Consider the following 18,548-nt stretch of genomic DNA (forward strand, 5'->3'; position numbering starts at 1 on the left):
AGAGGGGGTTGGAACCAAATGACCAGAGAGAATACACAGGCTCATTATGAAAATCATACATCTCATGGAAACATTCTCCACGTGGGAAATTCAATTTGCTTCGTTTCAGTTCATGTTTAAGAAGAGAAAGATGAATTAGGGAAAACAGCTTGTTAGAAGTGTCGACGTTAAGCTTTAAATTCACCTGGAAAGGTTTAAGAATGTATTTTTTATTTATTAGAGGAGACACGATCCCATGTTTCCTTCAGATTTCAACTTGTCTTTATCTTCTCAGTTGCTGATCAGTCAGGAACCTGTTAAATGAAATGTGAGATTCCCTGTGTTCATATGATTTATAAACACTGATCCAGGCAGTGTAACAGTATTCTGTTTATAGCAGCATGGGAGCTTCACACCCTGAGGAAAATGGCCGCCCCTGTGTTTGGTTTATGAGCTGGTGTATCTCCAGGTCTGTTGGAGATTAAACTAAATCAAAGCTCACGCTGTAAAACCCCAAAAACTGAGGTACATTTTCTTATTTCCGTGGAAAACCAGCCAACAAAAGACGTCGTTCTCACCGAGTTTGATTGTAAAAAACGTAGTTTCCTGAAGCTCTGATTGAACTGGTCTCCTGCCAGACGACCTCAAAGCGCCGCAGCCACATGTGAACCCGTGTTTTCATTAGCGGAAGTTGGCTGCGACCACACAGACACGCCCCAGAGTTCACAAACAAGCTGGATATCGCTCCACGTTATTTATACATCTGTTTGCCCACCAGCGGCCGAGAGCAACAGGCTCACACCCATTCTCCAGAGAGCTGTGGAGAGCTGTGGTGGGAGGCAAGAGGAACTCTGCAAACACACAAAAACAATATATCACAACATTTCAGGGGAAAATAACTCGTATGAGACAGACAGTTAGTGACAGGGTATAGGGGGGGGTTCTGTGTTTTTAATGGCTTTCTCTCTTGTTGGGAATTTTTTGGGAAAGTCAAATGATGCCGTCCATGTTTCGACTTCGAGAAGCAGCCGTTTGGATCTTCATGGTTTGGTTGACATGAACATCACCATGTGATTTGATTTACTGGAACTTTTTCACTCTCTTCTTCACTCTCATCCTTTCCTCTCTTCCTCCTCCGATCAGCATCTGCACTTCATCAGCTCTTTGCTTTTCCTTCCAGCAATAACTAATTCAACCCGTGCAAGTCTGCTGCTGAAAGATCTGCGGTCCCTCGTAACTCAGGGTGTGTGTGTGTGTGTGTGTGTGTGTGTGTGTGTGTATGTGTGTGGTGTGTGTGTCTGTGTGTGTGTGTGTGTGTGTGTGTGTGTGTGTGTGTGTGTGTGTGTGTGTGTGACACTTTCCACAGAATCAGTGGCTTTGCTTACGAGAGTGCACCGAGTGACACAAGCCATTTGTTTAGAGAAGATACACATGGGGAAAATAAGAAATATATAAATATAGTTTATTATTATTATAAAGATGTTCTTGCTCTTTCTTTCAGATCGTTTGATGAGAACCTCGACATCCTTCTTCTCTCTGTGCAGTAAACTGAATTTTAACTGCAGCCGCTTGCTCAATTATCTCAAACCAGAAAACAACAGCTCTACCTGCTCTGCCTGGAGATAACACAACATCCTGCATCTTTATTATATCTTAATATTATATGTTCCTGTGCAGGCTGCACAAACGTCTTGAAACAGAGCTTAGTTTGTTGTTTCCTGCTCATATAAACATCAAAATAGGCCTTGTTTGGTTTGTTGGAATAAGTTATTATTAAACTTACAGACCAGCTCAGAGGAGATGATGCTGGTCGACAATAGATGTTTATAAAAGTCAAACATTACTTATAAATAGAAAGCAGAGTCTGTGGTTTAATAAAATGGTTGAAAATAACATGACAAAAACAGTTCAAACATACATATGTGAAATTCTTCTGATTAATACAATAAATAAAGCTGCTCCCAGACGTGCAGTGAACTCTGCTCCTTTTACATTTTACTGGAACTTCTCCTGCCAAGTAAAATGTCCAAGTGAGCTAATGTGAGAACACAGCAGCTGGATTGGAAATTTGCAGAAATGTTCTCGACATTTTCCGGAGTTCATGTCTGGACGAGGATTATGTGAATCTGTAGAAAACACATATGTACGGTGGCCCTGAAGTGACAATCACAAAACACTATAAAAACCACAATGTGGTGTTTTCTTGTTGTTTTTAGTTGTTGCTGTTGTGTACAGCTGCACCAAGTCTCCGGGGGTTTCTCATTATCTTCCTTGCTGTATTATTATCATCAATGTCATTTAGCATTTTCAGATTTCCCCAAATGTGTTTTTTAAAAGGTCTGGTCCTCCTGTTTCACATCAGATTGTAGGATGAGTCAAATGCTTCACATATTGAAGATGGAGATTCTGACTCTCTGACGTCTTTGTTGGATTCAAAACAGTTTTTCACAGGAACAGAACGTGAACGTTAGAGTTTTCTTTTAATACCCGACCCACATAACAGCTCTGGTTCACCTCCTGATCCGAGCAGCTGAGATTAACAAGCTGGGCTGGAACTTCTGCATTTCACTGGTACAGTTTGTGAACTGGGCCTCATCTCAGAGGAACCAGGCTGCTCAGGCACTGGTGCATCTGATTCTCTCCCTCTCCCTTCAGTTCTGATGTGACCTCGTGATTTGAACCTGACCTACATATACGCCTCCTGAGCAGCGGAGGCGTGATGGACGTGCAATGGACACCTGGACACTGAGCCGTACAGGATGTCCTCTGTGTCCCTCTCACGGAGACGCTGCTCGTCTCTCGTGCACGCTCTCTGTAGATGAAGCTTAAATGGCTCCATGTTGTGGCAGTTGGTTGCAGATGTGTTGTGACAGGACCTGATGTAATGAGCAGGAGCCCTCTCAACACTTCAGGGGCCAGAGACAGTTCTGAGCGCACTCTGTGGAATTGCACGGTCTGTGTGTGTGTGTGTGTGTGTGTGTGTGTGTATGTGTGTGTGAGTGTGTGTGTGTGTGTGTGTGTGTGTGTGTGTGTGTGTGTGTGTGTGTGTGTGTGTGTGTCTGTGTGTGTACTTCAGGCCTGAGGTTCAATCTGACGAGTTAATATGAAACATGTGGAGATCCTCAGAGAAACCTTGGCTGCTGCTCCTGAAATCAACGACACACAGCAGTGATGAAGAGCAGTGATGAAGAGCAGTGATGAAGAGCAGTGGTGAAGCGGGTGAACTAACCGAGGCCTGTGTTTGTTTGTGAAATTAAATGAAAGTATAAATATGTGTCTGCACGTCTGGGGTCTGGACAACAAAGAGACTTCCTGGTTATATTCTCCTTTCAATGGTCTTTCATTTGGTTTGAGAGCTGCTGACTGTGCATATACAATATAGCATTTACTAATTTATGCAAATTTAACTTGTCACGTGTCTATAACCTGCTAATAAAAGATATCTGACTCATCCACAAGGCAATTAAGTTATTATATCTTTCGTCAACGTGCAATGTTCAATTCGATGTCCATCACTTCTTTAATAACTTCTTTTCTCTTTTCTAACTTAAGTGGTGGAAGGAATTATGTAAATTACAAAAATATGTTGTGTAATGCAGTGGTTCTCAACCTTTTTGGTTCATGACCCACATGTATGATCAGGCTGGTTCACGCAGATTTTATTTTGAAAATATTGCACCTCCAGAAATGATCATGTGACCCCTGAGGGGGCGGGACCCCCAGGATGAGAATCACTGGCTAAATGTTCCTTTCCTCTGAAATGTGATGTCTTTACTCCCTTGTTCACATCTTCATGTTTTCATCCACTCTGCATTTAACTATGATTTGAAACCATCAGTATTTTATTAGTAGCTTATTCATGCAATAAATTACACTATAAATCCTTTAAAGTTTTTGTTTGTGCACGCACTACAAAATCATTTACAATATATTTTCTCTCAATCTAGTTTATGGAACCTCATTTTCCATCCAACACTCTTTCACAACCGCTTCCAACTAAAAGCTTCTAAAGCCTTGGAAAGTCTTCAGCCTTCATCTCACAGCAGATCTGTGCATGTACGTGCACAGTGAGAGGAGAGACTCAGCTGAGTCCAGCAGGAGAAGAATGACCCGTTTCCAGATTATCACAGAGATTAGAAACTAACCCCATTGTTTGTTTGCAGCGAAATAAAACCACAGACACTGAGAAGCTTTGTTTTCTGCCACAGAGAAATGTGCATCATTCGCCAAGAGAGCAAAGAGCAGCGAGAGGATTGAGTCCGATTTAGTTTGATCCAACTCAGTTCAGGTTTTTCAGAACATTACAATATGACTCAGTGAAAATACTTTTAATTTAACCAACACATTTTCTTGTGACAGGAGAACTTTGGACAAAATGTCATAGATAGTAGTGGTTGTAGTCTTAGTAGCAGGAGTGGATCAAGGGAATTTGAGGGCCCCACGCCAAAGGGACCTTGGGGGGCCCTACATCGAACTTCCACCCCCACCACAGAGTGATTCTGACCACGGTATTGTTACTGTCTCCTTCTCAGCAATTGCCTGCTTTGCAACACCCCTGAATAACAGTAATAATGGTCATACTGGTGGTTGTTGCTGTTGAATTATACCTCATAAATCATTTACTGTCAAAAATCAAAACAAGGTGAGTCATGAGCAAACACATGAGAGCCTGACGTGAAGGCGACATTTCCAATTAAAGTTTGTGAGTCCTGGGTGCACAGTAAGAAAATGCAGTTTTATCAAGATGTGTCCCGACTGTTGATCCATCCAGAGCATCTGGTGGAGATGTACAAATTAAACCATGGTGCAGTTTAGAGTCCCTGACAGGAAGTCACGCTCACTAAACCCCCAATGAAGTAAACTTGGTAAATTGGCCATTTAGAAGCAGATTTGTCTAAATGAATGTTCCCTGTCCCTGGGTGCTTTGTCTCAGTAACGCGCTGCGCAGCCCGGGCGCCGACTGCTCCGGCTTTGTGGCATTTTACGAGGACGACACTAAACCCTGAAGGCTCGTCCGACTGGTTACTCAGGCTGAAGTATGCCTGTGGGATGTGGATGAGCGCAGGATGCCCGAGGAAGGAGAGCGGAGGTGGAAACTGTCCAAGCAGAGTGAAATTTAAGAGCAGGGCTGGGCCTGGAGCCAGATCAGGAGGTTCTCTTTCCATCACCCACTAAGTGATGAGTGCTGCTGATTACACTCAGTGTGCGGTTGGTTAATGTGGCAATTATAACATAGTCAGGTTTTTCAAACAATGTCTTTTTAAATGACACATCAGATTTGAAAGCACCAGCTAGATATCAGAAGGAAATGATTTGTCTAAATTGGGATTAATCTTGGCTTTTCACCTTATTCTTTTTATGGAAACAGGACAACAGTTTGTTATTCATACACGTTCTCATTATTTCCAGCTGATAAAGTAACTCATAAACACGTCAGAGGCCACAGTCGGATTCTGAACAATAAAGATGTAAATAAAAACCAGTTTCCTTTGTGCGTTTGTATTTGAAAACACAATAATGGACGTGTGGTTTCCTTCATTTTAACGGTGGACGCTTATGAAAATAGCATCGGTGGATATTTCTGATGCGTTTCTAAAAATAAAATAAATGTTTTTAACACTTGTTGAGCGAAAGTCTTTTGTTTCAAATATAAAAAAAAATCTAAACTGCTGTGGTTCACACTTTGCCTCCGTTGTGTTGCAGCTTTACTTTTGCTGTAATCCATCATGTCCTCTCATTCTTGTGAAAGAATTAATGTTCCTTTCATTCAAACCACAACAATAAGATGTTTGAGTGATAAGCTGTTGCAAAGCAGGGCTGAGGACTGAACTGTATCGGTTTGGTAACACATTTTCATAATACCCATTAATCAAGAGGTAACACTTAACCAACACTTATACACAACAGCTCACACAAACTTGTTAATTTCAAATAAGGGGTTTATGTGTATTTGAATTCTGATGTAAATTATTGTAAGCATGTTGAAAACGTATTTATTAATACATCTTGAGCTCAATAAAGCAGCGATTTAAACCTTTTAAAAAGAAAAACTTGAAACAAATTCACACTTTTGTAGTTTTACAGCCGATGAGTTTGATAGTTTCTTTATCTCAGAACATAACGTACATTCCAGCTCTCACAGGACTCAGTGCACATCTCATCCTCATGCAGACGTTTTCTTTTGAATGGTTTCAAAACTGTAAAGTCTCAAGTTACAGACGTTTACGGCCTGCTAAAGAAATAAAATTAAAAATAAACAGAAATGAATGTGACCAGAACAGATGGGACATAGAGGAGCCAAAGTTAAGATTCACATTCTTCTCGTCAATTCTAGTTCATTTAAAATGACCCTGAGCAATAATCGGTGTAAACAGTTCTACATCCGCTCAACACTGATGAAAGAAAGAAAGTCAGCACCGCCTCCTCGTCCACATGAAATATTCTCCATCCTCAATAAATATGTAAGGTGGGATTTCCTTTTACAGGCATGCTGGTGTTCTTTACATACTATCTGCTGCTGTGCATATACACAGGATTAACATGGTACCAATTGTTCAGTGAATCATTAAAGATTTGTAGTACTGCATTCTTTTTTTAAGTCCATCATAGTTAGGGGGTATGATGCAGTGTAATAGAAATATACTTCATATGTAGTTAAATGCTGTGTTCAAGGATTCAGAGGCTCCAGCAGTAGATATGTGGCGGCTGACAGCTGATCTGCATATTCTGAGGGGGGAGACGTGCTAAGGAAGAGACAGCGAGCAGCAGAGGTCGTTCTGAGCCAGGTCCTGGATCAGTCTGCACCAGTCGGCCCTCTTCTGGGTGATGTAGGCTGGGGTGATGACTTGCACGGGAAGGCGTGGCGACCCCTCCTCCCTCGCCTCCTCACACAAGGCCTCTGCGATACAGATCACGTACATGCCACAGTCATAGCTGTTCTTCTGCGACGGGCAGGGCTCCTCCGCAAACAGCGCTTTCCTCCCGGCCCCTAAGAAGGGCTCCAGCTTGCTGGCGATGCGCCGTGCGTGCTCTGAATTGCCGCCGTTTTGAGAGTCATAGTGGGCAAAGTGGTTGGAGGTGTGGTGGTAGACCAGAAGGCTCCAGTGGGATCCTCCCGCGGTCTGGTTGGAGTTGTCGTTCACGGCGAGGAAGACCCAGCGCCGGGAAGCGAGATCCAGCGGCTCCAGAAACATGGCCAGCTCATCGGGGCAGGAAGCACACTTGATGAACTGGGTGACCTCGGGGCTGATGAAGATGATGGTCTCCCCCAGGGCTCTGAAGCGCTCGGCAGCCAAGTACTCAAAGGCAAAACCGATGACTTGGTCATTGAGCCAGTAAGGTCCCTCCAGTAGAGACAGGTCGGAGCGCCTCAACAGGCTGTCCTGGTAGCTCAGCACCACAGGGTCCATCCTCCCACAGGCAGAGTCTGAAACACACAGAGGAAGAGTTCAGTGCTGCCGGGTCAGCCATCACAAGCTCTATCAGCAGCTTATTTAAAAAAAAATTTAACAAACAAACTGTATATTTGTTATTTTATGTTTTTAACTGTATTATTTACTGTCTCGTGAGATTGTAAATCAAATCAAGGTGTAGGAACTAAAATCGATTTCTACCATTATGGTAAATGGTTTTGTATTTATTTTGTCTTGATGACCACTCAAAGCACTTTACAGTCAGTTTTACATTCACCCATTCACACACACATTCATACAGTGCATCTATTCGCAGCACTTTGTTATTCTCTGGGGGGGCCATGCGGGGTTCAGCATCTTGCCCAAAGACACTTCGGCATGCAGATGGGTCAGACTGGGGATCGAACCGCCGACCTTCAGGTTGGAGGACGACCACCTCAGCCACAGCCGCAAACAGATTTGACACATCTTTTCTTTCCATGCTTCATTATGTCTTGCTTTATTTTTGAAGAAATCGTACTTGTTGTTCTGGGTTTGTACCCTCGGGGTTGAATGCACTTATTGTGAATCCCTTTGGATAAAAGCCTCAGCTAAATGAAATGTAATGTAATGTAATTTTATGTAATGTACTGTAATGTCTATTCTCCACCACGGTTCAGAGGGAAACTGTATTTTTAATCCAACAGCTTTAATATCAGAACCATTGAAGCTTTTACATCGACTGAACTTCTGAAACACAACGCACTGTTGTAGATCTACTAAACATTAAAGTACGACCAATTGAATATAAGATTGGTGCTAAAATTATTCGATGTTAAATCAGTTAATATATTTTTAATTTATGAAGTGACAACACATATAAAAGAAAAACATTTCCTGGTTACAGCTTTTCCAAATGTGCAGATTTGTTGCTTTTTAATTAAAATGATTTTGATCATTAACTACGACTTTAATTAATTTCCTATGATAAAAAAATCACTGCATAAACTCTTTGAACACCTGCTCATTCATAACAGGCTTTGTTAAAGTGTCACTATGGACTCTGTGTATATCTTTTTTTAAATTCTGCAGAAATTACAACATTGAACAAGATAATAACCAGCAGATTAATCATAATGTTAATAATCACTGTTAAATAACATTTTAATCTAACACAGAAATATCAGGTAGTTTCCTCAGTTTGAAACGTTACTATGAAGTATTTCATAGTATTTAAATGCTCTAGTGTTCGTTACTCCAAAGTATTTAAAGTATTTAGAAGCGGTGTTACTTTATAATATCTACAGAAGAGCTGACGAAACCCGGAGGTGAGTCACATCACTGCAATGCGTTTTGCAGCAGTTAGCATTAGCATGCTAACAGGCTCTTCCGCCCTCAGCTTCACAGGAAGAGACAGAACTTCGCTGTTTCCACCTCCAGAGTAAAGAACTCTAACTGTTCCATTAAAACACGCGCGTGAAATCCACTGTTCGTACCTGGAACAGACACATTCAGGGGGAAAGTGTCGTGAAAACTCAGCTCCTGCCCCTCATTGCAACGACTGCCGTAAACTGCCGCAGCGAAGGAAAGTAAACATTTCACGACAGTGTGGAGGAGGCATGCTCGGTTGTGATTGGCTGCTTTCATCCGGGTACAATTGTGGTGCTTTCATGAAAGTCTGGTTCATTACAACTTTCTTTATTGTACAATTTTTTTAATGTTTTCAAAATGATGAGTAAGAGACAAAGCAGACATGAAAATAAAATAGCGTGAGATACAACAAGAAATAAATAAATGAATCTTTATAAAGTTAACATTTAAATGGCTGGAGCTTGTTTTCTAAACCACATTCTTCCATAATGTACAACAACTCCACTGTATTGTTCATGATGTTAAGAGCTGAGAGAAGTTTATAATGAAACACATTAAGTTTTGCTTCCATGTGTTTGCAGTGATAACAAAGAAGTATTGAACAGTTATTTTGTCAGTGATAGAGGAAGTATCCAGATCCTGTAGTAAGAACTGAGACTGCAACTGATGCTCAATTTCATTATTGATTTATCTGTTGATTATTTGCTGTTTCCTACAAACACAAAACAATTAATGAAAAAGGCAGCAAACCATTACAAACAAGAAGCCAGAGCAATTTAACATTTAACATTTTATTTTCACATTCCACTATGCACAATACTCTGCACTTTAACTGCCTTTTTTTGCACTTCTGGTTAGATGCTAAACTGCATTTCGTTGTATATGTACTTGTACTGTGCAATGACAATAAAGTTGAATATAATCTAATCTAAAAATGGTATTGTCTTAAAGTGTTGGATACTGGAGGTCTCCAAACAAACCTTATCTTCTTTTAAATTACAAAAAATATAGTTTTTACAGATGTGATTTTCTTGTGTTTGGGGTTTGAATCTATTTTGATATTTTAAGTCAACTCATACCACCAATTTTAATACAATGTTTTTTTTGTTATCATTTTTATATATTTTTTCTATTTTTGTCCTTTTATCCAGCTTCTATTGATTAATGATAACTTAACTGTTTTTAATTTGAATGGGAAGAACCACACAAATGAAGCAAATAGGTGATGACATATCTAATGAAGTCATAACAGGCTATACGCTTATATTCAGTGTTGTTGAATGAACTGATTGAATTAAATTCTGATTCAGTCATATGACTGAATCAAAGCTGTGATGTGTATAATTATAAGTGTGTGGATATGTTTGTGTGTGTGCGTGTCGTCCCTGTGTGTGTGTGTGTGTGTGTGTGTGCGTGTGCGTGTCGTCACTGTGTGTGTGCGCATGGTGTGTGTTTGTGTGTGTGTGTGTGCGCTTCCTCTCCCTTAGCTCCTCCCTCTGTCGATCGTCTCCCCTCCCAGGAGCCAGCGTGAACGCGCACGGCAGCGCGCCTGAGCGTGGCCGCACTGATTAACGAAGCAAAGAGTTTTCAGGGACCGAGAGCTCACACACACAGACAGACACACGCACAGACAGACACACGCACACGGATGTATTTCCACAGAAATGCTCGAGTCCCCGAGCTGAGCCTCGAATGATCGTCCCGAGGAGAGAGAGCAGAGAACCGGAGGAAACACAGTGAGTGGGAATTAAACCGAGTCCGAGCAGCTTCAGGATCTGCAACGCATCCACACACCGAGGGAGGGGAAACTTGAGCCCCACTTTGGGCTGACTTCAGCGGACACAGCCTGGAGGTAAGAGCGTGTGATGTGGAGTGTCTGCAGCCCGGTGCGGGGCTGTCCCGCAGAGGGAGGGAGAGAGAGAGAGAGAGGGAGTGTGCGGGATGTGGCTCCGGGTTCAGCTGCTGGGACCACGAATCACTTCAGTCTCTGCAACAAACCTGTTCCTTTAATCTCCTGCTCGTTTGCAACACTGTGAACTGTCGCCACGCTTTTAAGGTGTGTACGGGCTCAGCTGCTGCTTCTGCTGAAGGACTGCTAGAGTGTGTGTCTGTCTGTCTGTCTGTGTGTGTGTGTGTGTGTGTGTGTGTGTGTGTGTGTCTGTGTGTGTGTGTTTGTAAAGTTTACTGCTCAGTGACATGTCATCTGAAGCTGTCCTGATGAAATGAAGAACCCCAGCTGTGTAGCAAAAAAAGTCCTGTGTGATTCTGCTCTTTACTTGAATAGATTTAGGTATTGATTTTATAATATTTTCAGACATTCTTTTGCACGATTCTCTTTGCAGCTGAAATCCTAATTGAATGATGTCACTTAGTCAGATTTCCCAGAGAGATTTCCTTTCATCTTAAATGCTGCGGTTATGCATGAAAGGAAACAAACAAGATTATCAGACAACACAGCACCGGTGCACGTGTGTGTAGGATGATGCAGTTATTTCTCTTACAGGAGGGAGGGATGTGCTTGTCTGAGTGCGTGGCTCCGGCAAAGTGGGATAAATCATTCCATCTATAATTTAGCAGAGGTCAGACTCCAGTGCCTGTGATGCAGTGGGAGCAGTGCAGACTGCAGAGCAGCTGTAATTGAACAGGGAGGTCTAATGGGGTGAAGAAGCTGCTGAATCACGGGGCGTATATGCACGACTCAGTCAGCGAACTGAGACACAACGTTTTACAACACTTAGACGTCCTGCTTCTTCTGTGTCGTGTCTAGGTTTATGGATTTTTTTATCTGATGTGGTGGTTCCGCTTTTTCTTTAGAGGCCTATAGATTGTGTGTGTGTTGCTCAAGAGAGGCCTTATCGTCCCTGCTTGTCTTACTGGCTGATTATCTTTATTTTTTAAAGGAGCAGTTTTCAGTAAAGAGATGGTAAATAGACTGAAGTTATAAAGTGTGTTTCCAGTCTTATCGAGTCACGGTCACCCTTTCATACAGCGCTTTGTCTATCACACACTGCAAGGGGTGCAGTAGCTTGCCGAAGTTAGGCATGCATACTGGAGGAGTGAGGGATCAAACAACCAACCCTCTGTTTAGTGGATGACCCAATCTACCTAACAAAACCTTTCAGCCTAAAAACATTTAGTATGGCCAGAATCCAACTATGTCCTAGGTCCCGGGTCAGAGGTTAGACCTTGTGTCCTACAGATCCTGTGCTGGATTTTAAAAAACACTTCTATTGATGATGGAGCCGGTCCCCACATTGCAGCTGTGACAGCTTCCACTCTTCTGGGAAGGCTTTCTACAAGATTTCAGAGTGTGTGTGTGTGGGGGGGGGGGGGGGGAGTTTTCACCATTTCATCCAGTAGAGCCTTTGTGAGGTCCGACCATGATGTTGGGCACGCTCCGTTCTAGTTCATCCCAAAGCTGTTGGATGGGGTTGAGGTCAGGGCTCGTGGTCAAGTTGTTCCACACCAAACTCACCCAACCCTGCCTTGAGGGACCTGTGGGTGGGCAGAGTCATGCATGAACAGAGGAGGTCCGTCCCCAAACTGTAGACTTGTCCAAAATGTCCTGGTAAGCTTGAGATTTCCCTTCACTGGAACTAATGGGATGTCCAATGGGACTGAAAGAAACACCTGAATCCCATGATGAAGAGTTGTGTCCCAATACTTTTGTCCATATATCGTAAGTGTATCCAAAACCCCCGATCATCTCACTTTATTGATCTGACAGTGAAATATGTATTTTATTAGATGTAGAACAGGATTTCTGTTGTTGTTGGAGCTGAACGTCTTCATATCACATGATGTGGCAACTTTTGAGATAAGATAAGATTGACTTTATCTTATCTATGGTCCAAGTATAGTATCTGCTGTACAACACATACTAAAAATATATCAAATGGCCTTAGAGATGTATCTTGACTGACTTGTTCTTGTCTTCAGATTTAGTAGAAACCATTATTTCATAGATTCACATCCGGTTCCTATGAGTGAGTTCCTCCTGAGAGCTGGTGCTGTGCTCAGATCGGTGCAGGTGATGAGAGTAAAGTGGGCCTGTCCTGCAGGAATGTGAGGTCTGAGAAGACACAGCTGCTGTAGCATGAGAGGCGGCCGAGGCCGAGACTCCGGCAACTGGTCCCCGTCGACATCTGACACCCCACAGGCCCCCTGTCTGCTATTTCTGAGAAGAAGAAGACAAAAAAAAAAATACCCCGGCCTCAGTACCCCTCACCGTCTGTTTTGGGAGAATCTCACCGACACCACCTGAAAGCTTCAGTTTGAGTCGTTGCAGGAGCTACTTCGTACAGATGTGGTTATTTAAAGGTTTTTCCAGGATTTGGATAAGAAGAAATATTTTACCTGACACATTTTGATGAAGGTGCACATGTCATGAGGTCACAAACAAATTCTTTAAAGGCAAATTTTCCACTCTAAAGCTGTTTTTAAACATGAACTCCGGAAGAATGTCTGGAAAAATTGGGCCCGGACATTTTCCAGAGTTCGTCTTCCACTTGTGAAGAACGGGGCTGGAGACTTTTGGGGTCAGACGCGTTCACAACAACAGGAAGATGTCTGTAGCATTCAGGCGAGGGGCGGAGCCTGGGTGGAGCCTGCAGGAGGCGGGACATGACGTGAACGTTCTGCTGCAGAAATCACAAGTTTTTGTTTACATGCTGGCGTCTTTTACATTTAAGTCACGCCTCTTTCATCCTGCGATATTTATATTCTTATAGTTTCGTGTCCATCATGTGTTGGACACCTCATCAATGTCAAATGTCAAAAAAGACATTTTCTTGCTGCATCACATGGACTCAATGACATTTTCCGTACATTTTACTAGAGGACTGCAGGAAAAGTTCAGGAAAATAGACAAAGCACCTGACTCGGAAATTTTGGGCATGAAATGTGCTGTTAATCAGTCACCAGTAAAGATGGCGGCTGTAATGCAAACCTGAAATGAGATTTATTAAGATTCCTCAGTGTTTTACAACCTCTCTCTGTTTCACAACTTTAGTTTCAACATTGTAGGCTGATAAGAATCGTTTCACTTATGTGCCCCTTGTACATGTCGGGGGAAATTTGACAAAAGCCTCTGGTATAAAATATTTATAAGCAATAAAACAACTTGACATATTTAACCCAACGTTCTTTTAACAGTGTGATATTTATTTGGTGAAAGAAAGTGTGTGAGGGGGGAAAAAAGCAGGTTTGCATTGGCTGCTTTAAGTTCACTACTCTGACCTACATACATTATATGACCCCTTCATCAGTTTCTGTAGAATTCCAGCTATGGGAATAAGGTCACACCATTCATCCCAGATTTCATCTCATTGTTCTTTAAAAACTGACTTTTTTAAAAAAGTGCAGCGACTCTTCAAAGGGTCTATTTTCTCCTGCAGATTATTAAGTTAACAATCCTCCGTGTTGTGACTAGTTCTTAGCACATCTGCAGCAGCGCCCGAGAGCACTGATCCTACAGCCTCCACCATAATCTGAAAATGGGAATGACCCCATAGTCGGCCCCTGGAGGAAACGCACATGATCGGCACGTCCTGAAATGTGATGTGGCCGGAGGATTGTATGGCGTAAATGATTGGCATGCGCATGAAGTCAATAAAGAGGAACCTGCTTGTGTTGCACTGAACAAAGCTCCCCATTCTTTAGTAGGCCATTATATGAGGGAGGCTTTGGCCTCAAAGGATCAGCTTCCCTGCCTTTTGCGTTTCCCCTCATTAACTCCCTGGTGCTAACAGTAGCTGGAGTGGGATGGAAAGAAGAAAGTGCATTGTGTTGTTCTTTGCAATTTTGTTAACGTGAAATGAGCTTAACTTTGTCTTTTTTGTACAATGAATCCCTCAAAATGGGAAACAGAGTCAACACACAATACGGATCTGTTTGGAAGTCAGTTTGTATTAAATTACATTCCATCCTCGGAGGTTTTGTTTTGGAAAGAAAAGTGTGTGTTCAGCTCTTTTGTTGCTTAGTGGTGATTTAATCAATGCTTGAAAAATCACAGAAACTCCAAATATCAGAAAAAAGAGTATCAAGACCTTGAGCTTATGTTTTATAAATAGTCTCTGATTAATCTTGGCTTCCATTATTCATTCAATCTTTTTGTGCTTTGAAGTGAATGGTTAGTGGCTTTGATGATCACATAGGAACTGCTAATCAGTGTGAGAGGAATCTTGATATGGCAAATCGTAAAAACCCTCATAAAACGATACCTAGGTGAAGTTACAGATGTCCTATCAGTAAATCCTCTGCATGGTGTCACAGGTTCAGGGACAGAGCTCTGTAGTTTACAGTGGACATGTAACTGCTGGGTCCTGGCCGCACAGAGCTGGAAACTAAAGTTGGCATACGCTGAATTTCCGTGTGTCGCACAGCTGTGACAATAGCTACCGGCCCCCTGCAGCCTCATGGTACAGACAGGACAGGGCCGATGGTTAATCCTCAGGCATGTGCTGTTGTGTAATGGTACACAATACTGTCCGTTTGCAGAGCAGTGCGGCCATGGAACTACTTTGACCACCAGTTAGAAGTGCCATGGCCTTGTTGAAGCCTTCGTGTATGTCGTAACACCACGAAATATTAAAATACTTATTTGGATTGTTTTGTCTTTGCTTCTTAACAGTCAACCTATAATATTAAAACCTCAAGGAACATATGAAATGTATTGTTTGTTTATTTGTTTGTTGGTTGGTGGAGGATCACACAACAACTACTGACGGGATTTCCACGAAACCTGGCAGAAGGATGGGTCAAGAAAGAAACCATTCAACTTGAGCCTTAATGCAGTCAAAGTGGTGAAAACGATCATGGATCTTGATGAAAGACATATTTAAGAGATTGATATCTATGAGTGTTGGGACATTTGGTGCAGTTTGATTGAATTTCCTGGGACCTCTTGGGGCCTTGGGGCAGGTTTGTGTTCTACTGAGTGACGCTCTACTTTATTTCTGGAGTACAAGTCAAGAGAACAGGAAGAGAGAAAGTTAAGAGCAGTGTCTCTTCACCGCTGTTATCTGTGAGATCCTGTCAGCTTACAGTAGTCTGTGCACTGTCAGAACCAGGCAGGAGGGGAGGAGGAGCGGAGATGGTTTGCGGGTAACTGACGACAAACAGTGCGGTCCCGAGACAGGCCCGCTAATAGTTGGCAAACTTCTCCTGTGTAATTTATAGTAGTTATCAGTGAACCAGATGATACAGGCTACTTAAATAGGAAGTGTAATTATTTGCTGGGGACTTCTGGTCAGAAGTGGAGCCCCTGAAAGAGTCGGATTTCACCGTTCTTTTATTTGCCAACTTTCATCCTTATTACTCCCACTGATGGTTTCCAGATCGGACAGGCACTGCAGTGACTTTCTCTTTCTTTGTGAACTCTGCACAATGTGGAGATTCCCCTTCACACATGGAGCGCACAACAGGAGACCGTCCATGTCAGACATGTTCTCACCTACTGGTTTAGATGAGAGGTGGTGCCCGGGAGGCTGGACAATGGTCCTGCTCTTTTCACACACTGGCTCAATGGGACACTACACAGACTTTGTGCTACAAGGGACTGGCCGGGTGAAGCCGTAATGTCTGGTCCAGTTGATTTGGACCCTTGGTTTCTCACAAACGTCTCCTCCGGGTCATGTCCAGATAGGTGCAGGGTTGCAGTACATGAGTAAAATCACTATGATGGAACGATTATGGTCAGAAACCCTGGAGAGGCTTAGAGGGTCCCTATTGTCTCCACAAAGTCAAAGTCTTCCACTCAGCCGGAGAGAGCCTACTTGGAAGTGAAGCTGTCTCAAAATGTCCCTGCTCTGCGTGCCGTGCTGACTAACGTGCACCACAGAGCAGATGAGCTACTGAAATAGAATCAAATGGATTTGAAAATGGAGAGTCCGAGCCGGTAGGAGCTGAATCAGGGCTGCGATGGAGGGTGGGACTGGGCTGACCTTTCTAGCTGTGAGAATGAGACATTGTTCTGAGAGTGGATTCAGTAGTTTACTTCTCGATGACGATTCTCTGTCGATACTTGTTGTCGTTTGGTGAAATAAGTGTCAGGACAATGAACCTTTGCATGATCGACCGCCCAGTGAACATGCAAATGACAGGTACATAACGGGCAGGAGTTATACTGAGGTCTGGCTGACTGCTGAGGATGGTAAAAACTTCCTAAATGTTGCAGATGTAAATTACTGAAAGTTAGTGTTGTCTAATCTCCTGAATCCTTGTATTCCTGGATCCACATTTTTCTGTGCATCTCTGTTTTTATATATGTTGAACAAACAAAAGTATATCATACAAGAGGCTTACTGCTTGTTCTTTCATGTCTACAAACTCTTATCTGTCTTGGTTGTGGTTTTTGTTGTTCTCCACATGTACGTTAGAGACTCCAAAATAAAACAAGACCGTGCATGCTGTTCGGGGTCGTCAGAAGGCATTCTGGGAAATAAAACTCAACTTAAAGTTTAGTTTGTGAACGCTCTTAGAGTCTCACTAACGTCCAACCCTCGTCTCCTTGAAGCCTGCAACCGAACCTGCGTTATCATGACTCTGCAGCTCTCGCTGTCTGTCTCTCCGTCGACTGCGGCTTCGACTGCACCACCGGGCTCAGATTTCAAAAAGGCTGCGGTCTGCTGCAGGCAGCGAGACAGCAGTTGTCCCCCGTCCTCAGAAGAGACAGCGAGAGCCTCGGTAACACTGCCCTGTAATTACAGGTCATGTTTTTTTCCTAATACGCTAAACAGATGTGCTTAAAATTATGCTTAACTTTCAGAACCCGGGGTTGGACGCAGTGACCTGTCATTACTATCAGCCGGTGGAGGCGAACACTGCTCGCTGTCCTGTTTGGGATTTGGATTTGAAATAGATTCTCAAATCCAAATCAATTACTTTATTTCTCTTTTCTCTCCGTGTCAAAATAATCAAGACAATTTAAAATAGTGTTAATAAAGTTCAGGCAAACAAAAAGGTTTTTAAATAGTATCTTATGAACCACAAACCATGAATATATTGATATGACTGAATCAGCTACATAAATATAAATATATGTAATTTATGGTTTCCTGTCGGGATGGTATATTTCAACTTCAAACAGGATTTGACGGCCGACTGAACTCTAGGATGTGAGCCTGTTCTCATGTGGTGGGTTTGTTTCATTTGCTGCGCGTTGACTATGAAAACATATAAAACACACCAACTAGCAAACGTGTCCATAATTTAACATTTAGCATCGGCAACATCTGATATATTACATTGTCACATTTGCCTTTGATCTCCTGGTGCCCACTCATGCTCCATAATTCATGGTGATGTGAGTGTAGGTGTTGAATGCCCTCGAGGAAGAAATCCTCCCCGTGTCATTGTGCGGCGCTTCACAAAGGAAACCCTGACAGCTCATTTAATCAGATTCACTGCAGGTAATCGACCATGAAGATGAAATATTTCACATGCGTTAAGGTTAAAACGAAACTCGGTGTCCTTCCAGGTGTTTCTGCGGCTTGTTCAAAATGACTTATTGCCTTGAAATGTCTTCAATATGATTTGGACATATCTTTGGTTGGATCATCAAATGCTACTTTCTCGCTTTTAAAAGTGTTTCCAGTCAAATTGTATCAAGCAAATTGAAACAAATCGACCAAATCCCATTTTGCTTTTGCACGTTTAGACTTAAAACATTTCTTTTTATCATTTTCATAATGTTCTTGAATGTAACTTCTGCAGAAACCTTTGTTGTTCTCATTTAGCTTGACTTGCTCCCAGGTATCCACAGTAGGAAACAGTGTTCATCTCGTTGTGCACATCACAGGACATGTG

General features: G+C 42.5%; 2 protein-coding genes across 3 annotated transcripts in view; one reads left to right on the forward strand and one right to left on the reverse strand.

The window, feature by feature from the left end:
- Nucleotides 1-6,067: 6,067 nt before the first annotated feature.
- Nucleotides 6,068-8,959, reverse strand: senp8 (SUMO peptidase family member, NEDD8 specific). The gene is made up of 2 exons (XM_053419515.1): nucleotides 8,867-8,959; nucleotides 6,068-7,405 (listed from the first exon to the last, which is right to left on the reverse strand). Exon 2 carries the CDS (start codon nucleotides 7,386-7,388, stop codon nucleotides 6,723-6,725), a length of 666 nt encoding a protein of 221 aa, XP_053275490.1. The 5' UTR covers nucleotides 7,389-7,405; nucleotides 8,867-8,959; the 3' UTR covers nucleotides 6,068-6,722.
- A 1,327-nt stretch (nucleotides 8,960-10,286) lies between these two features.
- The window catches only part of myo9aa (myosin IXAa), a 97,494-nt gene continuing 89,232 nt past the window's right edge, over nucleotides 10,287-18,548 (forward strand). For both annotated transcript variants that reach the window (XM_053424845.1, XM_053424854.1), the window contains exon 1: nucleotides 10,287-10,593. The gene's annotated coding sequence lies outside the window, so the exon portion shown is untranslated. The remainder of the gene's footprint in view (nucleotides 10,594-18,548) is intronic.

This window comes from Pleuronectes platessa, chromosome 1 (assembly GCF_947347685.1).
Source record: "Pleuronectes platessa chromosome 1, fPlePla1.1, whole genome shotgun sequence".
In the NCBI taxonomy this organism is placed as follows: domain Eukaryota; kingdom Metazoa; phylum Chordata; class Actinopteri; order Pleuronectiformes; family Pleuronectidae; genus Pleuronectes; species Pleuronectes platessa.

Bases quoted from the DNA above. Each gene is read 5' to 3' on its own strand.
- senp8 (XM_053419515.1), bottom strand. From the start codon at position 7,388: ATGGACCCTGTGGTGCTGAGCTACCAGGACAGCCTGTTGAGGCGCTCC.